Genomic DNA, 27,200 nt, shown 5'->3' on the forward strand with positions numbered 1-27,200 from the left:
GCACATTCGTGTTGTCTTCCTGACCATGACCATGTACTCCCTGAGGATAATAAGCCTAGTGATGTGCGCGGGGTTGGCGTTAGGCGCGGACGTAGGTTCGACCACGACCGCGACCGCGGGTGTTACCGCGGACCCTTGGGACATCGTGCCTTCTCTATTGCTCTGTGCTTCCAGTGACTCGCCGACCGCCTGTGTCCAGACCCGGGCGATTCGTGCCCTGGAGGACCTTGGGGACAAGGAGGATGACCCGCTGCCCAAGGGCGTGTCCCCGGCCGTGGCTCGCGTCATTGACAGGATAGGAGACCTGCTAGCCTCTGGGTTGTCGCAGTGGTACCCAGCAGACACGGAGGAGGGCAAGTCTGCCGGTGGCGACAATGATATTGAACAAGGTAATATGTTACAAATATACACTCTCTATTGACTGTTGTCGCTTATACCACCTAAGAACATCAGTAGGTGTAATTCAATTAACGAGAAAGGGTTTCTAACTAGTTATACAATAAAAACTTAATATTAATAGAAAATTTGGAAATTCGTACTAAATATATTTCTATATATTATCAAATAAAATTAAATAAATATTTTTTAGTTTTGAACACTTGAAAAGATTAACTTTTTGTAAAATACAAAATATAGGTGCCAGTTCATTTCAAACACAAAATGTAAACAAATACATTTTATTATTGTCAACTGCAGCAAAATCCGTAAATTCTTCACAGTATAGTTCAATTTATTGATGATATTTAAAGTAAAATCCATAAACCATCAGTTTTGTTTAGTTAATCATTCAATCAAGCTAGTTGTAAACATGTCATCTTTACTTTTCTTATGCAAATTGACATTAACATCAAAAGCGATTGAATATTCAAATGTATATACTTGACCTCTGATTAAATATTTGACAAACAACCTTTAGTTAAGCCAATAACTTTAATAGATAAACCCTCAGATGCATCTTTGACAATATTGCATTCTTAGTTAATAACAAATATTTCAGGTTTCATTTCATAAACTCTCATTTGAGAACAATCAAATAGACCTCTAACAAATATAATGTATAAACAAATTTAAAAAAATATATATGAAAACATAACAACAACAAATAATGTTATGAAGACAGCTTCGTTATAAAACATGCACAAACGAGAACAGTGAAATTACTTAGGTTTTGTTTAGTCCCTAACGAAAATTCATTCACCATAACTACTTGAAATAAAAATAAATACTAGAAGCCTTTGGGCACCGACACGCAAAACAAACTTACTTCGAGTTATCGTCGAATCTTCACGAACTCGAAAGTTGTACAGGCTAAAAACTCTCGAACAACTTTCTATATATAGTCAAAAACTTGTAAACAATTTCCACTAGTATTTTCTACAAAAGAAGATCAAAACCATCCAGTGGCGAAAAGTTGTAAAGTTAACTGTGAACAACTTTTGCCAAAAGATCAACTTATTCGATGATTACACATCATTCTTTCGAAAATGAGGTAATTCAAATTAAAAACATTTTACCCCAGTAGTTAAACTAATTTAGTATAATTCATAGTAAGATCTTATATCAATTATAAAGCTTGTTACTTCAATTAATTTATTAATTAGTCCATCGTTTTACATTATAATTATTTATTTGTTTTATTATAAATTCATATTTTAATCTTGTATAGTATAATCCTGTAACTCAAGCAAAAATAATTTAATAAGTTCATAAAATTTTGGTAGGCCAACATATATACTTTCGTGTAGCTTAGAATAGCTTTGAATCATCAAAACTACAACATAAAAGTGTAAAATATGAAGTCCCTTTTTAATTACACAAAGAGAAAACTAATGGGAAATTGTTTTCAACGTTTACTATACACAAATATTGTACTTCGTTTCTTAGCTGAATCAACATATTATTTAGTTATGTCAACTTTCCTAGGATATGTTATGACTGTTGGTGATATTTTGTTCATACGACGATAACAAAAGTTATCTTGAACTCATACGTCCTTTTTAGAAAAATCTTTTTTGGGATCGCTTCAAGAAACCAATTTGTTGAATACAGTTAGTTATTTCCTTGTTTACTTAGTCCTCGATTTGAATATAATAATTTCTATCTTAAAAGAAAAACTAAGGTTTCAGCGTTGGTTTCAGCTCACGCCGTATATTTTCATCACACCTTGATATAATAGTCGTATTGCATCACTAGGGCCTAAATTGACTCTTTTTGTCCGTGTGGTGAACTTTATTTTTCGTCATATTGCATCATTAATTTACAAACTAAGCTAGAAAACAAAATAGGTTTTATGTAAAGATAACCTCTCAAAACGACTTCCAGCTTGTTTCCAATTCTGCTAATGCAAATAAGCAAATAAGCAGCAGGTTCGTAAGTGATTCAATCATTTCGTCTACTATTGTGTTACAGTACATTATACCATCGATATGTCGAGCAATTGACGATAATTTGCTTTAGACCTTACCTAATAAATCAATCGATAAATAATTTCGATCGATACGATTGTCACAATCGAAATTTACAACTGTTTACAACAGATGATTTTTACTCCCTAGAGGCTAAAAATTAATTTTACTCCCTAGAGAGTAAAAATGCTACTTTAGACCCGAAAAAATACTTTTTGCTTGCGACGAAAAAATATTTATTTTACTTATTTATGTTTCTACTGCAAGACAAAGTTTATGCAACTTTTTCTTATATGCTAAATTACCTTAACCTCCTATTTCAAAACTACTTGAATTATAAACAATTCACTGAATATAATTCTCATCCAGGTTTCAAGAATTGCGCCTATTCCATTAAAAGATTATAGTCTACAATGAAATATTGTTCTTTTGCTTGGGTTGTATTATTAGTAATCGTGCTTACAATTACAATTTGTCAGTAACTAAACAGTGAACTATTGAATTTTTGAAGAATAACTAAGCGCAAAGGAGTCACACAAACCTTAATCGCTTTCTTTAAACGTCTAACCATTTAATATCGGTATAAAAACTACCTGTTGAAATAATATTACTTTCGTTTCATCCGGAACAAAATTAAAATGACTGATCACATATAGCTAAATTACTATCCTACTAACACTTAAACTCAGGTCAAAAGATTATTTAAATACTAAACATTATAAATTTAACACAAAAAACTAACACAAGTTGAAATACCTTAAATTTTACTTATATAAACTGACAAATTCAATTCTGCTTAAATATATATCGCAACCGACTACTTTAGTCATATATTTAAATATAAATAATTTTTAACTATTTTACTATTAACATTGATGAATTAAACTAAACTTCAAAATTTGCCTTTACTCGTCCTACAGGAAATATTTTAAGGACATTTGACCACACTTATTCAATTTATTATATTTGAGTACCTCAATTTTTAAATTATAATAAATTAAATTCCTGCATGTAAGCACACTCGCGGTCGCTACATCCTACATTCATCATTCCATCTAACTGTCCCGGTCGCGTGCGCTTTGGGAAGAATGCACGTCTCAGTTATTATGTACATTCTCCAGCTAATAGAGTCTTTCACCAGCTTCCTTTCTTCCCTAATCTAATTTTATAATAACAGTAGGACCAGTGTTCTACAAATTATAACACAAACGGGACAGCCTGTACGCTATTACCAGTTACCACAGCTATTTACGGTACTATGTCGTCGTCATGCGGTATTATGTCGTTTGTTATTTAATTTTTGAAAAATTGTAGGCTAAAGAAGAGTTTTTGAGATTTAGTGGCAGTTTTTGAGGGGACATATTTTTTTCTAGATATCTATAGAATGTTGGCTGTGAACCACTGGGTAACATTATCGCACGGATAAACAACGGAATGTGATCGGGGATTTGAACCTGTGTCTTCAGGACAAAAGTCCCGCGCTTTGACTAATAGATCATCTTTTTTGTCTTACGTGATCGCTGACTTTTGGTAATCTTTCGTTATTTTCTCAAGGTTAATCTTTTCTTTTTTTGTTTAATTTGCCGTTTTAAAAGTCAAATCGTACTCGCTTACAGTCATCACTATAAATGGTTAGAAGATCGGTTGGAGGGTATCATTTTAATTTGACTCTAATATTTTCCCTTAATTCAACAAATTTGTATCGATTATTTACATTTCTTGTAATGTTATTTATTTCAACTCAATCACACTTCTTGTTCTTTATTTTTTATGAATAATATTGTATTTTTCAACACCTTTAATTTTGTGTTCAAAATTCGCCAGTCACGCAACGATCACTCTCATATTGGAATAAATTAGCTATTTGATATTTTTAATACTAAACCTATTTGACACTCATTTTCCGCTACAGGTTCAACTATCTATCTAAAAATACGTTATAGATATATGATGCGAAGTGACTTCTCTTTGTAATTGGAAATTATATCTACAAAAAGCTATAAAACTTTTCACTTTTTAATACTATTTATTAAATAAATAGTATTAAAAAGTGAAAAGTTTAAAAAAAGTGAAAACCATCTAAAAGCCTCTCTCCAAAATTGGCTCTTTATTATAATCTGCTGGTTTTACACTGCTGGTTTGGCACTCTAAGGATACTTATATTTTCCTATCCCTTAAAATGTGTTTTCACGCGAATGATTTAGTTTCCAGTAACGGCCTAGATACGTTGACAAACAGTAGTGTTCTGGAGTTCCCATGCACGAGAAGTATGTCTCCATATTTAACACCTACTCCATTGTCTGTTTCCTTAAAATCATGTCACTGTTTTTATCTTGGATCCTCCCTTCATCTGTACAAAAACTGTTTCAAATTTCTGTCCAAATTTAATAAGGGTAATTGTGAATTCTAATTAAAGAAAATAACTAACATCATTCTTATTCCATAGTTAAAAGACCTTCTAGTTCGTATACTAAGTAAATAATACTTTAAATAAAGACAAAAATGCACAGTAATAGTAGTGTTAAAAAAATCACCAAAAACTTCTATACAAATTCATCAAATACAATTTCCAATGAACCACTAATCGTTTGCAACGAATCAATATTTTGCTATTATTTTATAACATTTTTAACCAACCTTATTATTTCAGTTTGCACCAGGGAAATTAAATGAAAAATCCTTTATTTTTTCAGGCAAAGTTAGGGCCACATGGCCCTTTCTTACACTTAACCTGACATTAAAAATATAACATAAATAATGTGACATAGGGATAACTTAATCTAATTAAACATAAAATATTTAACAATTACATAAAATATTTAACAATTTAAAGCACCAGAGAGCCATTGGTGCTTTTATTATGCTTATGGTCAAAATTTTCGCTCTAATAATTTACATACATTCGTGTTTTACATAAATTTACATCTTAAGGAACCGGAAATCAAATTATTTGGAGTATGACCATAACTCACCAATGAAGTAACTCTTTTTTCAAGAAGAAGCGAGCATGTAAACAGGTATTAGTAAAATTAGGCCAATTAATACCAGCTGTTCCGTTAACACCTCAATTCAACTAATTATGGTCTAGATTATGGAAGTGAGATTGGGCTCGAATCTGAATAATGTAATGAGGTAGTTTCAATCAGGGTTTAGTAGAAAACATGTGTTGTTCATCACAATATAACTTCGTATTTTAAAATATACGTTTTTGCTGTTAAATATTCACACTAAAACCTTTTTGCACTTTAATAATGTATTAAACATGCCCAAAATTAAAATGTTTAAAAGGATTGTGTTTATTTTAATACTGGTTAAATAGTAAAATAATTATTTTGCATAATTCTGCAATATTTACATTTTACTCAAATATTTTTGATAGAGATTTTATTTTTCAATAACTGTTGATAAATTTGTTGAACCATCATCTAAATTTGACAGTTGGCTGACACAATATGTCCCTTGTTATATATTTTCTATTTGCATTCCTCAATAATCATATGTTATTTTAAATATTTATTATTCCTGATGTTTTTACTATTGTGATTATCAAAACATTGTTCTCAATACAAGACTCATTTACAACACCATCTTGAAATAATTTATTCTATACTAATTATCTAATATATCTTCAGGTATTTTAAATCCCTACACTCAATTTCAAATTTTCAACTTTAACTTTTTGTGTAATTTACCCACTTAATAATACAGTATACCCTAACCGAATAATTTCCATAAAAAATTTCACTTGCAATTGTAATTATGTATTAAACTATAAAAAATATATAAAATAATTTGTCAACTTTCCTGTCCATAACGCAATTAGATTTTCATACTCATTTTTAAAGTTGTGGTATACTTCAAACACATTTCTGTATACCTTGAGCCTTATTGTAGGGCATAGCATCCATTGTTGGACATTGGACATTTCCCCCAAGGCCAGTCGGGTGCCATTTCCCCGGGCTTGGTGCCCTCGGTGCCCTCAGTCCACAGGTCACGGGTCATCCTTTGTTCCACTTTCCTGCGGGGAAAGGTCCTCACGCGCAAAACGGGGGAAAGTCCAAGTATTCGAGATGGTAATCTTTGTTTTAGCGATATTAGGCTTAGAAAGACAACCAATAATTTCTCAGTCGAAAGCCCACTGTAGATCTATTAAGGGGCCCTAATAGATCACCTTAATGGGGATTTTGTTATACATACATCTGACGATTTTTTTAAATTTGGTTTAAAGACAAATATTGTTAAATTATAATATGTTATGCTTAATCTCGTTTTACCGATTAATTCTTTTTCTATAAATAACATTTTTGGAAGCATCAAGATGAATCAAAGTTATTACTTGGTATTTTATTTAAAAACTCGACAAAATTAGATATATACACAAAAGTGACAAATATTTTTTTATTTGATTATTAATTTATTTTTTATAATTATAGTATTTCTTTGATTGGAATTTCACATTATGATATTTCCAGAGAAGTGCTGTGCGTATTTATATAAGAATGCAGATTGCTCGTTAAAGTATTGATACGATCAAAAATTGTTTCCTTCATTTATATCATAAATATTTTTTTTAGATTCCCGTGATAGAGTCTATCTCATTAGCCACTAATTTAAAATCAATAGTTCTAACTAATAATAAATAAAAGTAATCACATCGCAACAAAGATCTCTCATTCAAAACACATAAAATAACCTTTTATTTAATAACAATAAAAATATTTCACATTACGTCACAAAGGTTTGCTGAAGCTTTCTTCTGCGCTGAACAGCCAGCTGAGTCAGTGGGTTATGGGAGTGAAGGACTGAAGGTCAGCCGAGGTCAAGGGTCAATAATACTTCACATTTGCCGATTACATTCGATCTCTCCGAACGGGCCTCATATCTGTTTATCCTTAAATTGCCTGCTTGATCAGAGTTTATGATTGCTTGGTTTGTGTCCTGTTTGCAGCGCCCTAGGACTGTCGGCGAAACCACCGTTCAAAATTCATCTCGAAATATTTTACACTTAATTATTTGAGTAGTTTACACTTTCAAGATAGGTATTTAAATTTTTAATATCTATTATTTTGGGTCTGAAAAAGTTGGGGTGGTTTGGAAATCTATGATTTGCGGTTTCCTTTTGTCGCAAAAATGATATTAGGTCCTTAAGATATGCACACTTAAATTGTCAAAGTATAACACAATGTGAATGTTCTTTAACGGTTATGTGCATTAACTGACAAAAACCATTCTTAGTAAAAAATGTAACTTCCAATCTCTTGGGGTTCGCAAAATCTACAGATCAATCATCTCCCTAGTAAGTGATCAAATATAACAAAACATGTAATGCATTTGTAAAAACAGCCAGGAAATTGTTAGTTCTTTTTGTTTTTTTAAGCTATGTTAACTTACAAAAATGTATTATTATATTGATGTATATATTCATCAGAAACTGGAATATCCTTTTAAAGGTATTTACAATATAATCAGGTGGATATATACAAATTAAAATCCAGTACATTTAAGAATATCCAAGGATCTAAAAGATTGTTCATTATTTTAAAACACTTAAAACATCATTAATACCACATTAGTTTAAAATTAAAATAGTGCTATTTAATCAAAAACAGTTTCCATTTATAAATCATGGGTGGACACCGACTAATTGTTAGTATTTGTTTGCAATACTGTAATTTATCAAATATCTTCCAAATATTAAATATTTTGGAGTATATAAAGTAGTAGAAAGCCGACAAAACTACATCGTACAATAACGCCTTTGATCGTTGTTTGATCTAAATAAACATTGTTTCTGATCACAAATTCAATATTTCACTGGTTTAATTCAAACTCATTTCACATTGCAAACATGTTGCATTTATATGTATCTCATGTGACAGTGAGAGTAATGTAGTAATTCTCCATTACGATGGTTTTGTACTGTTCAGTTCCATAGGTTGTCCATTGGCTGCCGTTCCACGTTCCTAAATACGATTTTTAAAAGGTATATTTCACTTGTTTCTTAACTCAAACTGTCATTGCAAACATGTTTACATTTATCTCATGCGACAGTGAGAGTTATGTAGTACTCCCCATTACGACGATTTTGCGGTTATGTTACGGTTCAGTTCCATAGGTCCGCCGCTGTTCCAAGTTTCACGTTCCTAAAGAGATCACGTCGTAGGACGTGACGGCACGGACCAGACGACGGACGCTACCTTACACGTCCCTATCTACATAACTTCAGCACGTGGTGTCCTAATAACTTCGTTCGCGGATTTTTTACTATTATTAATAGCTTACTCTTTCGGCAGGTGTAAATATTTTGATTTTTTGCACTAACATCCGAATTTGGATCAAGGGTAGTGCTTTCGAAATATATAAATGCAATTTGTAAGGTACCCTGGAAAATACGTAGTTTTGTTTGGTAAGTTTATGGTCTCAAACTTAGCCGAAAGTTCTAAAATCCGGAACCATAGAAATTACTACTTAATTTGGCACAGAATAACGGCACTCATTGATTTTGTAAAATATTCAAATATACATTTACGACATTTTCTCCGTAGATTCTTCCTCATTTCGAGTAAGGATATTTCGACAAATTTTAATAACTTACTATTCAGCATTTAATCACTAAAATCAAATATTTTATCATTCGAGTAGAAAGCTTCAAAATTTGGAAGTTTATTTTGTGTGAATGAAAACACACATACATACGCATTTTAAGTCATTGAACTTGTGTAATTTTATAGCTTATTATTTCAAGCATTTGTTGTGTGAATAATATTCTCATGAGTTTTGATTTTTTATTTGCACGAATAATGCCATATGGTACATTGTTTGATGGACAATATATTCTCTATTACAATAACCACAAAATAAAATCATCAGTACACAAGAGTTGACAAAACGTTGACAAAAAAAAACTGTTCGTCGTTCCATAGTTGAGAAAACGATAAAAACAACAAACAAACAAAAAATATTTGCTGTTCAGTTACACTAAAATGAATTCTGCATTGCAATGACAACAATATTCTCTTCTCTAGCGTAGTTCAGGCTAGTTGGCAATACAATGTGGCTAGCGAAACAACAATGTAATGCAGTAGCCCATTTACTTTGGCAATTAACTTAACGGGTAGTGATTCTAGATTCGACGGTCATGCTTACAAGAACTTTTCTCCGTAGAGAGATAAAACGAGGTACATGTTACGGATTGACCTCACATTACCCACTATAAGTAGGGATTAAATAAATCTCTAACTCAGGGATACCTCTATTAGTATAGTAATAACCGAAATAAATGTATTAAACTTCTTTTACTTTATTATTTTTTTAATATGTAAAGTTATTTATAGTGAACTGGGGGTTTGTATGAAGAAACAGAACAAAAACATATGATGCTACAGAATATAACTTATAGCATATTGTAAAAATTTCAAATATTTCTAAAATTTTACCTAAGTTAATAATATGAAGTCATATTTAACATAATTTTAAAAATGACATGGCTAAAAAGCACTTGTTTAATTAATTGTGACAGGATAAGAAAAACCAATGTTTTTAATATTTGTCCATATTACTTACGTACTGTGGTCTATGAGTTTTAATATCTTATGTACCATTTATCAAATAAAAATATCGTCTTAAAGGATCACTTTTAACGAGAATAAAATAAATATTAAGATAAATTAAAGTTGGCCTTTGTTTTAAACTATCTAATAATTTATTAGAAATGTGTTAAAATCGGTAACAAAATTGTTTTCTAATAAATATTAAGGCAATCTCTTAAAAGATTAACTCTATTTTTAAATGTTTCACACTCATTCACTTGAAAAACATTAATCGTAACGCAACATTGTGAATAATCTTCTTGAATGTAATAATTAGCGATAGGATAATATTTTTGAAGATAAAAATGCTCGAGGGATAGCGGAGAAGAAATATCCGTCTCGAAGGACCACTTTCTCCATTGAAAGACCTTAAAAGGTCGTCGGGTGGAAGTGTGTTAGTGGGGAAACAATAAATTTTTCAGTGGGTCGTCCGAGGAAATCCCACCTAGAGAAATCTTATTTTATGTAAAACAGAGGGCGGTCTGAATCATCCGCGCATGCGTAGACCGTAGTCCGCTGGCGCTGCGCAGGCGTGTGCCGTTAGAGACTAGGATGTGGATGTGAGTAGGTCACAAGGTTCCGGCTGAGGACCTGCTGTGGAATGGTTACGTCATCCACACCTGTGTGGTCAAGTTCAGGATCTATTCCCCCTCCTTCGCCACAGCAACGATTAGTTCACAAACTTTGAGGGGTTCCTTAAAAATCGTTTTTTATTGTTGTGGTTTGGTTAGCTATTGGTTGTTATGGTGGAGGAGAAAGTTAATCAAAGACCCATTTGTTGTTGCATTGGAATCGAATGTTGATGATATACCCTAAAACAAGAAAACTGTGAATTTTACAATGTTTAAACAAACGTAACTTTTGATATTTTCATTTACAGTTAATATTGTTAAGTAAGACAAATCAGTCATTTAAAAGGGGAAACAAATCACATACTTCTGTAAATAAACAATGCAAGACAAGATGTAAATAAACTTAACACTTAGCAATGCACGTGTATACTCTTTGTTTAAGATCATCACAATTAATTGTGCATAGTTGTCGTTCCGCGTCACGCAATGTTAAGTTATGAAAGTGATGGTGATGACGTCGGAACGAGGAAACCTTTTACTGACATATTGTTATATCACTTAACACTTTTACTACAGACTGAGGTACAATAGGTGGCATTTCTGCACCACTTACTTTACTGACTGGTTATTACTTTGGTTTATTTATTAGCCTCTTGGTATCAATCTGCGTAAGACAGTACTGAATACTTCACTGAGGTACAATATTTTCAGTTTTTTACGTTACCTACATTTTAGGATGAAGGTTTATACTGTTTGACTTGGACTTTGACTTGACAATTACTTAACTTCTTAACTTTTTTATTTTTACAAAATAATTGCTCACTGTTACAAACTTTTTTTCACTGCTGCAAATAACCTTTTCAGCGATAATAATGACTTTATCACTGGTACAAATGACTTTATCACTATTTAGGCCTACTATTGACTTTTACTGTTACTTATTACTTTTACTGTTACTTATTACTCTTACTGTTACTGCTACTAACGACTTGTGACTGACTGACTTTTGACTCACTTGACTCACTCTGTTTAGCTCGTGGTCACCACAAGAAGAAGAAGGCCAAAAAGCTGATTAAGAAGGCTGTGATTAAGTTGCTCGTCTTCTTGTACGTCATGTCCCAGGCCATCCGTCTCTTCCTGTACAGCGTGCAGACATTTGCCATGTTCAAGGTGATGATCTTCGCGGGCATCTACGTGCTCGCCTACGTAGTCAAAGCGTTCGCGTTGGTCAAATGGGCTCACCATGAGAAGACGGCGCCGAAGGTCCTATACATCGAGCCTCAGATAAAACACGTCACTCAGCACCATGGACACGACCATGGGGTGGAGGAGTACTCCCCAGAGGGTGTGGAATACGAGGTAGGCTCGGACCACGAGAGTCTGGGAGGAATCGGACTTTGGCACCGCAGGAGTGGCGCTGATGCCGCTCATAGACTCGCATATTTCAAACAACTGCCTGACACTAGAGCTTACTCTAATGCCAACTAACTATGGTATATGGATTGTATAATAGGTAGCACTGCTTGATAGGTATTTAAAAATGTGAATTTCATCGTATATATTGTCCCACTATGACATCCTAGGACGTTAGGTCGAACCCGGAACCATTTTCACTTTATTTAGCACTTGGCTACTCCTAGAGGATCCAGGCATTATCGCGTAGATAAAGTCCATTGGTAATTGGTGGGATTTGAACTCAGATACCTAAGTCCCGTGCTCTACCACTAGAACAAGTTGATCTTCTGTATTCCACAAAACTAGGAAATAAAATTAACGCATTATCATTTGATAAGATTCCCTCCAAATTGGAGCATATTTATTTACGAATGTTATCATACCTTTGGACACATTTTTTTTTATTTTGTAGCTTACCTAAATCTACAAAGTAAAAAATAATCAAATAGTCATTTTAGTTTCTGGGGACCTCTGAAATTAAAAAAATACCACGGTTTCCCATAAAGACTACGGTAATACCTATCTCCATATAACAGAATTGCTAACATCATATAAATAAAATTTTGACCAATCTTTTTCAATCTATAAAACAAGATTCTGCTTGTTCTTGATCTCCCATTCATTGTTTCCTATCCGTGCTACCTATATATTTAAATACTCAATGCCTACGACTCAATATTGTATACAATAAGACATATCTGTTTTAATTGATTCTAGTTTTCTTGTTTCCAGCATCCTAAATGTTTAGTTTTACCTAACCTTATTTTTCTTGTTTTTTATTTTTATTTATATAATGAATTCGTCGACCATCATCTTCTTTGTATTATTTTTAAATGCCCTGAAAATATAATTTTGAGAATGGGTTTAGGTCTATTAAAGATACTTTTGAACACATATTTTTTTTATTTGTGGATTCTGACAATTCCGATGGTATAAAAATACGGTACTTACAAATACATGATCATAAAGATTTATTTAGCTATTTCTTTCTGCAATTTTATGTAGCTTGTATTAAAAATACCTCCACTATATACGATTAATATTTCATTTTTAATATTTGTTTAGCTGGAATAATCTTTTTTCAGCATTAAGGTATTTAATGACAATGATTTCCTATAAATGTTTTAAAGTCACACTGTCAATCTATCAGTTAATTTATGCCCATGCTTTTGCTGAAAATACGTCAACTGTAATTTGTACCTATTCTTTCTCTTGTGTGTCATTTGTTTGTGCCATTTTAGTTTAAAATTATATTTATTTGATTAGTTTTTAAGGTATATTTATTTATTAAAGTTATTATTTACAAAAAAATACTCTTATTACCCTTATCAAATTCCATCAATGTGCAAATGTATTTAGAATGCTATTCGCTTTAATGTTAGCTTTTTACTAAACAATACACTTTATTCTGTTACATTACAATAAATAAACATAATTACGTTTTACTATCAGAAGTGTATACAATTATCTTATGTATTTTAGTGGGGAAAGTTCTCCACTTAAGAAACGACCCCTGCGTAAGAAGCCAATCCCTTTTGGATTTCATAAAAGGTTCTTACAGATAAAGCAGACTGAAACCCTGACAAAAGATTATCATACGGCCAAAATGTGTTGATTGTTGGGAATTTAACCCTGGTCTCCACAATAGAGATTATGAACGTTTTAAGTCTCGAAACCTACCACGATCCTTCCTTAAGTTATAATAAGCACAGGAACTATATTCAAAATAAAAATATTTCTTTTTCCTGTACTTTAAATCACATTGAACACAAGACAGTGGCAACATTTAGCTATTGGCTATACTACCTCTGTTTTGTATGGCTGTTGGAAATTATTTGAACTTTACAAGCCATAATTATGTAGTTCGTGTAAACGTAATACCTTGTAGAAATGTATTACTCACGCTAAACTATTTGAAATAACTACAATATATAATAAAAACCGATAAAACAAAAAAATACATTTTAACTTCTGTAAAAATTATGACAAATTCAAAAATCATGTTCACTAATCTCTATATTAGTTTATTCATAATATCGTAGAGCTTAAAGAGGCGAAATCGCAACCTAAACCTAATTTCCTTTACATTACTAGATAAAAGATAACCACATTAATTACCATCGAACAGTTTAATCGATAAACTATTTAATTAGTCAATTGAAAATAAATATGTGTAAATTCACTAATGAAAATCAGATTTGATTACTCATGGAGTCAAATTATGAGTCCAAGCTATCAACTGCTGAGAAAGAATGAGATGCAAAACCTACGAATCATTCATTAAGAAATCAATTTACGAATTCGACAGAGATAACGTATCCTATGTCTGGGCTGAACCGGTCGTGGGCAATTAGTGGATCGTGTCGATCTTTGAAATGGGGAGGCGGGGAAAGTTGGCACTTTGTGAGAGTGGGATAAAATGTAATCGGTCCGCTAACAGAGACGTTTGATCTAGATATCAACTGGTTGAACAAACTTTCCAGATGGAGAAGGCAGGTGAACAGGCGAACAGGGAACGGAAGAGGTGGAACAAGGAGCGGGGAGTGAGAAACACTGGGACAAGGGACGGGGGACGGATAGTGTGGGAAAGGGAAAAAGAGATACGGGTGATGACCCTCTAACCTAACCCGGACCCGCATGAAAGCAGCAATCCTTATACGTACTCAACATCGGGCCTTCATCCGTCGCGCTCGGTCCCCAGTGGAGCTCAAGCCAGTCCGGTTCGCGAAACCGGTGCGATTAGTTTTTAATTAATACTCTCGCCAAGATTGTAAAAAGTTGTCACCATTATCAGAACTGGGCCGATCCGGGATATGTTCTAAAGTGAGATCGGAATGACCAGCCAAAACTGCTCAAACACGAAATCTGGAATTGCGGTTCGATTTGGATTATCTTTATTAGACAAATCATTTGGGTCAATACCCCATTGAAACCAGTTCGCGAGGTAGAAAAAATGGCGATCAAACCTTATTTTATAACTTGTTTTTTTATCGCTAGAGCTTTTTATTCTGCAAGTTAAAATGTGTTAAACATAGATTTAACATCCTTATGGATTAGCTGAAGACCTGTTTCCATATATGTTTATGGTTGGTATCGTTTGAGTAAGATTATGGCTTTCTTTATACAGGGTGATTTATATAAGTGTGCCAGCTATTTTATTCAAAAGTTATAAAAGATATAACAATTGTAACTGCCTTGGATTTTTTATAAAAAAAAATGTTGGTCAAGTTGAAAAAATAATGTTAGCCACCATTTTTCCAATATGGCCACCAACTTTATTTTTCTTATGGAAGACCCTATATTTTATGATTGTTTTAGAAAGTAAATGCAATTTTAAAATGTTTTTATCCCTGGCATTTCTTTCTCTAAAGCTACTCATTCAGGAGTTACAATGTTAAAACTAAGAAAAAATTACTTGCAGTGTATGTTTTGTGCCATGTAGCTCCTAAATGAGTAAGTTTAGAGAGAAAATGGTTGGAGAAATAAGTCTTAAAACTGCATCTACATTCTAAGAACCCCATAAAATACATAGTTTTCTTATTTTAAATCTTTCTGCCTTTTTGGAAAAAGGCGGCCATTTTTGAAATAATTGAATCAATATATTTTTTTAATGGTCTTAATAGAATGTAGATGCAATTTTATGACTTAATTACTCCTACCATTTTCTCTCTAAACTTACTCGTTGAGGAGCTACATGGCGCAGAATGTACACTGCAAGTCATTTTTCTTAGTTTTAACACGCTGTAACTCCTAAATGAGTACCAGGTTCGAACCCACGACATCGCTGCCTTGCATCGTGGCGAATCACCAACTCAACCAAGACTTGTTATTGCACTCACCTTAAAATAACTACGACAAAATAAAACCATGTATTTGACTGCTAGTATTACGGTGTTAGAACCAAAGAGTTTAGCTTACACTGCAATACTTATCAAATAAGAGATAAAATATTAATCAGCATCAGAACACTGAATTGTAAACAGATATAAAACACACGGTACACGGTAAATATGCTTCACATTTTTCTGTAGGATTAAATGTCTACTTAAAGTGTCGAATGTTGATGGTAAAATTGAGTTTTGCCACTACAGTATCAAGTTTTACTTAATACAGTTGATTGAAAAATTATGTTCGATACCACAATCGTACTATTGCTATTAAGAAAACATTAAACCCTCTCTCAGCTTTCCTCATTAGATGAACCATATATATTTTTTCAAACTTAAAGAAATGGGTCCAAAATATGGATACTACCCCCAAGCAAAAAAACCAAACTAATTTGGAACCATGATTTTGAAATTCCCAAAAAAGCTATGAAACAAAAGGAGGGAATGGAAGTAGTTCATGGCAGCAAGTTTTTAGGAGGCTTTATTGGCTGTGAGGAAGAAAAGAAAAAAATTGCAGCAGAAAAGATCAATGCCTGGACCTAGCGTGTTGGAAATATTGCTGAGATTGCTGAAAAACACCCTCAATCAGCCCATACTGTTGCTACAAAATCATTACAAGCAGAATGGACCTTTTTCCAGAGAGTAGTAAAAGTTGAACCAGAAATGTTCAGTCCAATCCAGCACACTATAAGAACATCACTTTTCCCCAATCTGTTTGGATTACAAGAAGGCCTATGTAAAGAAGAGCATGAATTACTTCATCTAACAGTAAAAACCGGAGGAATAGGGATGGCTGATCCAGTTATGCAATCAAAACACATATATGAAACTTCAAAAAGAGGGTGCGACGTTCTATTACAATCTCTTGCATTAAAAACCTCTTTTGAGTTCAGTGAGCATGAAGATACTTTAAAAAAGACATTAAAATCCATAGAGAACAAAAGAAAACTGAAGAAAACAAATTATTAAATGAAAATGTAAAATGTTTTTCACGACACAGACAAAATGTAATACTACGAAATGCTGACACTAAATCAAAACATGGCAGCTGGTTATCCTGTATACCCCTGAAGAAATTAAATTTAGACATGTCACCCCAAGAATTTAGGGATTCCCTGGCACTGAGATATGGTCAGACACCAATCAATTTACCAACCAAATGTGATGGCTGTGGAAAAGAATTTAATACAGACCATGCCCTTATATGTCCTGTAGGTGGCCTAATTATAAAAAGGCACAATGAAATTAGAGATACTTTAGGAAACATAATGGAACAGGCATGGGGGAATTGTATTAAAGAGCCCCTTATAGCAGAGAATGGAAATGCAAACGGGGCTGCAATCAAAGCTGACTTGGCATGTAGAGGGGTGTGGGAAACACAGAGGGATGCATTATTTGATATCCGTGTCGTAGACACCGATGCTCCCTCATATGTTTCCAAACCTCATGACAATGTCATAAAAAATGCAGAAGAAGAAAAGAAAAGAAAGTATATGACAGCTTGTGAGAACCGGAATGCCTCTTTCACCCCTTTGATTACATCAGTTTGCGGAATCCTAGGCAATGATTTTCAAACACTAATAAGAGCATTAGCTGAAAGATTGTCAGAAAAATGGGTTAAGCCTTACAGCCTAGTAGTCAATTGGATAAGGACGAGACTGACTTGCTCAATTTTAAGGGCAACAAGCATGTGTCTGAGAAGATCTCGGAAAAATAGAGATCTGCTAGAGAATTCGAAGATGGAGCAGGCATCCAATATATATATTGAAAGAATCAAAATTTTTAGTAATATCTGTAATTTAGATTTATTTGTTTTGTAATATTTATAATGTATACTTATTTAATATATATATATATATATGTGTGTGTGTGTGTTATTTGGACAATCACGTATTCGTTAAAACAGGGATCTGCAAACTAAAAATTGAACTGTGAGAAAACTAAACCACCAACGTTTAGACTGGGTACTTTTCCAAATAACACGATGATTCCAATGATAATTCCACTAAACAATCTTTTTCCTTCTACCGCAAATGCATGGTATACTTCCACTGTAATTTTGTGGTCAGTACCTTTCAAAATGCACTTTCATAAATCATCTCAACAAGATTTGAATTGCCTTGGAATTGCGGTTGGGTCTGGAACCTATATCAAGCAAGTGTCACTGGCACAGGAATTATCTTATTTTGCGGAAGTGGTCAGTAATGAGACTAAGGAAACTGCTGGGGAGATTGATGGATTTGCTCTAGTACTCTCAATATCGTTATCAAAGTTTAGAGCATAAATAAGCTGAATTTTAATCGACTTTGGACTGAAGCAGACATCACATTGATGTGAACTAGCTGTATCCAAATTTGATTCATAAGTCGATTTGGATTCTCAAAGCTATAGGTGTTATTAATGTTGTATTTTTTTATATTATGAAACAAGGGATCAGGATATAAAACAATGCTTTACTTAGCAATCTATTACGCTTTTAGACTGGCATGGTTGGTTAGAAATTGTCCAATTGCATTCTAAATCTTGTAAATTATCTAATAAAAATATCAAGAATAAAAATTAAATATATTATAGATGTAAAGATCTAATGGATGTGAGTGTCAAAGGTTAAATCTATACTTTTATAGAAAATTTTGGTGTCAGTTTGCGAACTCCCAAGACTAAATTAGTCAAAATTACACACATGATAGCGGAAATTACACACAAGTTGTGCAGGAAAATCTTATGGATATACAGTATTGCCGTTTTCATTTTATTGTTTGCTCATGACCTTAAAAAATCGTAGGCAGGGCTTTAGGAAATAAATATTGACTGGTTTAAATTACATCAAATGGTAAACTACGTCTCTGAAATTGTATTAATATTACACTCAAAGCTGGTGAGCCCATTAGCTTTAAAACTAAACTAAGTACTCATCATTGAGGCCATTGATTATGTACACTATGATTTACCAGTTGTGGTAACATTCATACAGGGTTAGGCAAAAGTCTGGAACCCCCCAGTTAACTTTTTAACGCGTTGCAGTACGAAAACCAAACTTGGAACATATTTACAACATAAGAAATCGCACTTTTTCATCAAAGTTACAGCTTTGCCCCAGCCCCCAAAATATTTTGGGGGCAGCCCCAAATTTTCAAATGTAAACACTTATCATGTGACCCCTCATTTTAAAGGGTTTATCAAGAGAAATTGAATGGCACAAACTAGAGGTCAATATCGCGCCTCTAATCAAAATGGCAACCATTTTAATTATTTAAGATGAGCAAGCAAGATAAAGTCTGGACACCCCCAGTTAACTTTAAAAATTTAACTACTGGCCAAAAGGTGAATTCTCTTTTTTTTTATAAAGGTATGCTGAGTTTAGTTTTCCTGCTATAACCTGTTAAAAAGTTAAAAGTGGATATTTAAAAATTACTGCCAATTTCATTAGGGGTGCGATATTGACCTCTAGTTTGCGCCATTTAATTTTTCTTAAGAACCCCTTTAATATGAGGGTCACATGATAGGTGTTTACATTTGAAAATTTTGAGCTGCCCCCAAAATACACCATTTTGGGGACTGGGGCAAAGTTGTAACTTTGATGAAAAAGTGCAATTTCTTATAATGTAAATATGTGACGAGTTTGGTTTTCCTACTGCAACGCGTTAAAAAGTTAACTGGGGGGTTCCAGAATTTTGCCTAACCCTGTATATTATAACCGAGAACAAACCTTTTCTATTCAACGATTTAACACCGTTGCGAAGCACTCTCAATCATCAAAGTTTGGAAATGCATGGGTCATAAAATAATTCAACAACCATGAACATTCCAATTTCACTTATTACAGTCATTACTAAACTATGTTAATATCTCTCCCTTGGAAATGGGAAAGTACTTTCACACCTGTACAACCTTTTTTTCCATCATGGCTCTAAATTGACTCTGACTGTAAACTTAAATGGCTTTATTTAAAGTGGAAAATTACTTTAAGTATTTGTCTTGCTATCCAAAGTGCGTTTCATACAAATACTACATACTCGAATTCACTTCAGTAGTATTGATTCAAAATTTTAATAGAGCAACTTTTTAAAATATGTATTGTATTCTATTCAAACAATAAAAATTAAAAAGAGGGTTTGAGTCGCAAAGATAAAAGGTCGTATTTGCGTTTTAAGTTTAGAACTAGATTGTCAATCTACTAGTATAAATGAAAGTGTTATCTCACTGGAATTTAATTCAAAACTAGAACCAAATTCCAGTATAATAGGAGCGTAATGAAAGTGAATGTACACTACCCAAAATCATCCAACTATTGGGTCTGATGATGATCGGAGTGTCCAATCGGAATCGATCACCACTTCCAACTTTCATTCACCGTCTTGGGGTAAATAGATTTTTCAAGTGTTATTAGACGTATCTTTACTTATTTGCAGTGAAAATACGTAATGCGTTTAATTTTAAAACAATCAGTAGGCCTACTTAAGAATAATGTTATTGGATATCTAACTCATTTCATGCAGATCTTTATGCATTTTATGCTATAGGTCAAATGAATGACCTACAGTAAATAATATACGAAATATATAACCACTCCGACTTAACAGTACCGGCTTTTATAAGTGCTCATGAGCGATAAAGTAAATTCTATCCTAATACCAGTTTCCGTTTATTTACATATTGAGCACTGAAACCAGATAGAGAGCTATTGCAACTGCTTTCATAAAACTCCAAAAAATGAATAACCTACACTGTAAAAGTCCATCTCGGAATCCCGGAATGATGGACGACGACATTAATGGCCGAGCGAAGTGAGCTGTAGGCGTTACCGGTGTTGTGGTGGCTATATTTATAATCAATGGTTAAATGATTAAACACAACTAAATTAATTTTTCTAACAATTTGATCACAGTTGGATTCAAAGATTATGGATTGCCACACCAATTCACGTTGTAAACAAAACATTATTGTATGGCCTTGCTCATTTTGCTAGATACTAAAAAGGTACCTTGAATTTCAACTCAACAATTTGAGTGATTTGGAGAGTTATTTCTTAACAGAGTTTGTGATTATTTCTTACAAAATGACTCATTTGTTAAAGGTGGGAAAATTATTAGTATTCACAATTACCAGTATTTACCTGTGAAGAAAGACATTATGATTGGGAAACCATAGAAAACAACTCTCACCCCTTGGGTCAGGAAAATACAAATAAAATCTGTTTCATAATTTAAAGTTACCACGAAAACCCTGGGACGGTAACCTTATTCAAACCATATAAATCTAGAAAGATAGAATTTTCATCCAGAACGAGATAAGCTATGTATTTTTAGAACCCAGCTAAACCCAAGACGGTGTACTTTACAAGGCTAAAATAATGTTAATGTCATTATTAAATTAATGAAAACCGGAGCAGGGGAAAATATGCTTCATGACTCAGCGCTGTAGAAAAACGTCCCAATTTAAGGTACGTAAAGTTAATGGTTCGAAATATTTCCTGAACATTATATACGAGTAAAACTTAAATGTAGAAAAATGACGCCTTGTTAAAGTATTTTATGCCACTAAATATAAATTGATCATTATATGCAACTTAAGTATAAATCTCATTGACTTAAATGTTGTAAAGTCTTTAGCATGCCTAAGCATATGAAATATTAAATTTTGAATCATCCATCCACCTAAGATTAAGGTTTTATTCATTGATAGGATTCATAGATCAATGAATTAAATATAAGTAAAACAAAACAATTGTCCTGAAACAATTTGTTGAACGAAACAGGAATAAATTAAAGACAAAAGTAGGAGATGGGAGAGGTCAAGAGCTGGAGAGTGGTTGGATAGGTCAGACATGTTTTCTGACCTTGATATGTCCATCAATGTCCCTCAGGATTCTGCGTGTGTGCAGAGAAGCTTGGCAGGGATTGGAACTAGCACCTCAACTCCTGTAATCTTGAACAATGATCTTGAATTCAAAGATCTCGAACACTGAGTATTATGTTGTGTAAGATTGTAAGATTAGTCAAAGTCTTGAAGCGTCAAAGAATCTTGATCTTAAATATTTAAAGAGTTTATCAGTGAACAAAATTGCATAGGAAATCTTGCATACGTCAGACCTTGAGTACTGAGTGTAATTCACTGAGGTTTTGACACGGGTGTATAAAATCTTGAACAGCAAGTTTTATTGTTCTTAGTGGTCAATAACAAGCTCAACACAGATTCGTGTAAGAAGTTTAAAGTAGAACCCAGTCTTCTTGTATTATTTTTAAGATACAGTATTAAATACCACTATTAGTTAAGCTACCAACTTCTTGGTAGAAATCTTTGATAAGGTAATCCGTTAAACACAGATTATTGAAATGTTAAAAAGTATTAAAGTATTGAGTTGTGAAATCAAATGAAATCAAGTATCTTGTATGTACTTAATCTTTTTTGGGCTTTGAGGTCCTAAAACCAGAATCTTGTGCTGTCCAATACTTCAATCACTTAGTATTGGATCGTGCAAAACCTTAGAGTATTGCAGTATGGAAATATGAATGAAAATCAAAGCACGCTATACAAAGAAATTCCAAAAAATAAATTAGCAGTAATTTAGATTCAAAAAGAGTATATCGGAAGAACTGGCTTGCACTCAGAAGGGTTACTAAGCTTGAAACAAATCTAGTTTGTAAATTGAAATGGCTCTATCAACGTAGATATAACCTTTGTTTTATTTGAGATAATTGACTCTTTTGGAATTTATCTACGAAAAGTAAAAGTAATGTATTTTGGGGAAATGGTGGGTGTGTTTTGAATAGAACAAAAATATTCGTGTACAGAAATAAAACAAGTGTATATGAAGGATGGGTTGAAGAACGAAGAAAATATACAATCAGTACTTGCACACAAGATAAATGATTAATCGAATCTATCAACTACTTATTTATATGAACGAACAAATACAAAATTGTTGAACTGTAATTATTGGATAAAATATATTTGATTTAAAATGTTCAGACATTTTAAACCCATGCAACAAAGCACTATCGCAACATTAGAGTTAGTTTTAATAAGAAGTAACCAAAAATAAATATGCTTATATAAAAGTGCACAAAATACTTCTCTTTAGTTAAATTTAAAATGCCATCCTGCTTACTTCTTGAACTTTATATATTCAGTTTTATAAAAAAAAAACTATTAAAAAATTTAAACACATTTATACTATTTCCAAATGATAAATCATATATGCCATGGTAAAATGCATAACAATGAAAAAGCAAATCATTTTATGTCCATACTATGAATGTCCACCTTAGGATCTATGTCCCTATGTCCACATTAGGTTATAAGCATAAAGACTTAATTTATCCTTAACTTTGATGTTTTTACTTTCACTGAACTTAAGTCTAAATTGTTGTGGGTAAGGTTTTTATTAGTAGTGATTAGAAAAACCGGTTACCTAAAATAAATGAATAAATAAAATAGCAATTTTTTGTATTTTTGTATTTTTATTGAAATAACTTTGCTCGAAGACAGCGCAATGCATTAATGTCGGCAGTGGCTACTCCTTCATACTTGAAACACACTATATACACGCATGCATTATGTGCGTATAGCGTTTGAGAAATGAAGGCATTCACGTTTTATTTATGCCTTCATTGTTTGGTGTTCTAAAACCGTAAAAAAATGTTAAAATGGAAAATCAGCTGATTGTAGAATATTACTTTGCCTTTATTTAAGTAATATCTGCAGGTTTAATTTTTTTTATCTTAATTGATTAAACACACATAAAAGTACCTAAATATTAGTTTGAAGTGAAAATTTGAAGATTAGTACGGCTAATTTATTTCCTCATAATAAAGATAATTTTTAATTTGCGAGGCCACACAAGCATAGTACACATGACATAATATTATGTACTTTAATAATAACTTAATGATAATTTTTGTAGATGCTAGAAACTGTAAACAGGATTTCATGCGATAATCCAAGGTATTTATAAACAATGGTTTTGAGCGATCGACATTGTTTTGCCAAAATATTAAAGAAAGATAATACCTCGGGTTCTTAATACATAGTCATACTTGGATATTTGACCTTTATGTAGCCTATATTAGTGAATGATACCAATTAAAGATATTCTTTATTGCCCTTTTATGTCTAAAGTTTGGATTTCAATCTGTCCAGTATTATATGGTTTCCGTAGTGAAATTGCATGCATTCAACCAAGATATACAACTATTTAATACAACATCAATTGCCTTCTAAAGACAATAGAGAATAAGCCTAGATTGAGAAATAAAAAACTGAGTCAATAAAAAAAGATATTCTAAAATTGCAAAATAAAGATCCAATACATTATAAATAATGGTATCAGCATTTTGGGTTGACATACCATCAATCAGTTAAAGGCTATAGGCCTAACCAACATTTAAATTGTTGCAGCTCGAGGACACAAGAAGAAGGTGAAGAAGGCGATCAAAAAGGCCATCCTGAAGTTGATCATCGTAGGACTGCTGATCAAGCAGAAGATCAAGATGCTGCTGATGGCTGCCCAGACCTTCTTACAGTTCAAGTTCCTGTTGGTCGCTATCGTCTACGTCGTCAGCAACATCGTCAAGATCTGGCTGGATATCAAGAGTAAGCATCATCCCCAGAAGGTCATCTACTACGAGAACGCTCATCATCAGCACCACTACGAGCCAGGTTAGTCTTGAATATGCATCTGTGGTCACTTGATCTGTGTCGATAATTTAGGACCGGTTATAAAGGAAGATTTGTAGATACATGATCCTTTCATTCTTAGTCTCTCGTAACAAAAGCCAAATCTGAACTCTTGAGGATTTGTAGAGTCCTCATCCCGAAGACTGCTATACGTCCTTGTGTTGTAAAAACAAATAATTATGGAAACAGCGATCTTGCGTGCCTCAGACAGTAATGAATGGTGGTATCGGAATTAAAATAAATAATAATGCCTCAAAAATAAAAAGAACAAAACAACAATTCAATGAAAATGGATACAATGATTAGAAATGGAAATTGGAAATGAATTAAGCGACCTTTTGCTTTCTTTTCCTCAATTTGAAAAGAGAAAATCCCATTGCATAGTACTGTGAAGGCAAATTAGTTCTAGTTAACATTTGCTGTTACCCACTTGAATCCATTAAAATTTTTAGTTGTCATACTTATAAAAATTCAAGCTGACCGTTAGAATTCGCATAATGGAGTCCAACAAACCTACACGTGCACTTCAAATTTCACGGAGATACTTCCTCAATTTGGCAAATGTTACTCCCCCCTCGATTAACCCTACCCTAAATTAACTTGCAATTCCCTACTCAAATAAAGAAACAAATTGCGAACAAGGCCCGGCCACTAAAACATTAGGGTCACTTGCCCAAATTTCTCTAATTCGAAGACAAATCATCCATCTTGGTTTCATTTATCGTATTAAAAAAGACGAAGAGAAAAGAGCAATAGGCTAGAAAGTTGGTCTTACAATATTAACTTTAGTAGCATTTTAAGTATTGTATTTTCACACCTACCATTAGTGTCCGTGCCAGTGCTACCTCCAGTTGTATTTCTAGCTCAGTGTACGCAACTAATTTAATCTATACGAATTAAACTCATCAAGAAATAAAAATAAACTTTTGAAGAACTCCCCATGTATGTCTTTGAGAATGCATTTTCTGAAAAAGACCCATGAACACCATTCATTTCAACAGTTCTGATCTCTTTAAAAAAAAATTCTCAACCTTCCTGATCTTAAATATTTGTTATTTTAGAACACCACGACTTCGACGAGCACGAGCACGGTGGTGGCTGGGGAGGACTTTGGGGACGTAGCATTGTTGCCACGGAGCCCACCCCTACCAACAGCCCCTACCACAGCGCTCAGGGTGGTTCTTCAGGCAGCTACGACAACTACCCCCGCAGTATGGACGCCCAGGATATCGTCTACAGGGCTCACAAGCAGTAAACCCTTACCTCTTCATAACCTCAGTAGCCAAAGACTACCAGATGTTCGGCGTTTTACTTTAGATTATAGATACTGAAGTTTACCAAATGCCTAAAGCAAGGTTCAAGTAATTAGTTAGAACTATCAGATGAACAGCAGATATCAAAATGACTTTGATTGATATCGTAGGATATTGGTAAGAACGATTTAATTTTCCAGGTTATCATATTTGCGATTTCGATCAAGTCCACTATGAACCTCGTTCTACAGAGGCACAGCTGGGAAAAATCAGCTGATAACTTCAGTATATATAGTCAATCAGCTGTTATCTCAAATGTTCATATTGATATTTGTGTTGATATAGTGTTTAAAAAGCTACTTAAACCTGCCATTGATTGTTTTCTAGCTATGATTTATCAGTTACTTAATGTGTGAGGTTTATGTTCAATGTTGAATTTATATTTTGCCAAAATTGTAGTGATTTGGATTTATATTAATCAAGAAACGTAATTTTGAACTTAAAAGATTCGTATTTAAAAATACCAGACACCAAAGAGTTTTATATTATTTATTGAGAGTTTTAGCCTGAATGCCTTATGATTTTGGTTGTAAGTTAAAACATTCTTTACTATTTGATATATAAAGGTGTTTTCTATAATTTTGAATTATTCTGCTACAGGATAAGGGAAGGATCATGGATTTTTAGAAAGGGGGGTTTCGTTTGGGATTATTATTTTTTTATGTTACAGCAGGCAGAATCAAAACTAATGCCTGAATAGGTTTTCTTGCCCATATTTAACGTTCAAACGTCTAACTTTGTATATTTTTTTTGTATTTTGCAAATCAAAATATTTCAAGTAAACAATGACTATGTCATTATAATAATCAAAAATGTCTGACTTAGTCATTCAATGTTAATAGATAAACTTAGTAGTTTAGTAAAATTTAACTTTCTACCAAGTAGTTAATCATTTGCACTTATTATATATTATAATAAGGTGCCAACAGATTGTGGTGGTTTACATACTTATATAACGTTTGCACAAATTGTGTTACTAAACATTGCTCAATTTTACTTTTACTAAATAATTTATAATGAAACTCCGTGTAAGTTTATAATTCAAACTAATGAGTAGTGTTTACTTTTTTCTTCTTCATTTAATATTACTGTGACTCTTGTCGTAAATTTTAATTAATTGTTATTTATTGTTTTGATAATTTGTTAATTAATTCTGAATGTTATTTTTGAATGCCATTGTTGTCATTTGAAATTCAGTACGCTATTTATTAGTTAGTTATTTATTTATCTATGTATTTATTTATTTATTAAATTTTATTAGTTGTATCCTTACATGTTATAATTTCTAGCCTGGTGTTAT

The 27,200-nt window shown here is 32.9% G+C and overlaps 1 protein-coding gene across 1 annotated transcript; it reads left to right on the top strand.

Moving 5' to 3' along the window:
- LOC128997879 (uncharacterized) lies at nucleotides 1-26,997 on the top strand. Its single transcript, XM_054423657.1, has 3 exons — nucleotides 1-389; nucleotides 24,309-24,569; nucleotides 25,649-26,997. The coding sequence occupies exons 1-3, from the start codon at nucleotides 26-28 to the stop codon at nucleotides 25,840-25,842; spliced, it is 819 nt and encodes a 272-aa protein (XP_054279632.1). The 5' UTR covers nucleotides 1-25; the 3' UTR covers nucleotides 25,843-26,997.
- The last annotated feature ends 203 nt before the right edge of the window (nucleotides 26,998-27,200 follow it).

This window comes from Macrosteles quadrilineatus, unplaced genomic scaffold (assembly GCF_028750875.1).
Source record: "Macrosteles quadrilineatus isolate MER2022 unplaced genomic scaffold, UCM_ALF_1.0 Scaffold_7__1_contigs__length_78375512, whole genome shotgun sequence".
NCBI classification, from domain to species: domain Eukaryota; kingdom Metazoa; phylum Arthropoda; class Insecta; order Hemiptera; family Cicadellidae; genus Macrosteles; species Macrosteles quadrilineatus.

What these genes read in the sequence shown, in the direction of transcription:
- LOC128997879 (XM_054423657.1), top strand. Translation starts at nt 26, where the DNA reads ATGACCATGTACTCCCTGAGGATAATAAGCCTAGTGATGTGCGCGGGG. An exon ending in CGACAATGATATTGAACAAG is followed by an intron (nt 390 to 24,308) that starts GTAATATGTTAC and finishes AAATTGTTGCAG; the next exon opens with CTCGAGGACACAAGAAGAAG. An exon ending in TCAGCACCACTACGAGCCAG is followed by an intron (nt 24,570 to 25,648) that starts GTTAGTCTTGAA and finishes TTGTTATTTTAG; the next exon opens with AACACCACGACTTCGACGAG.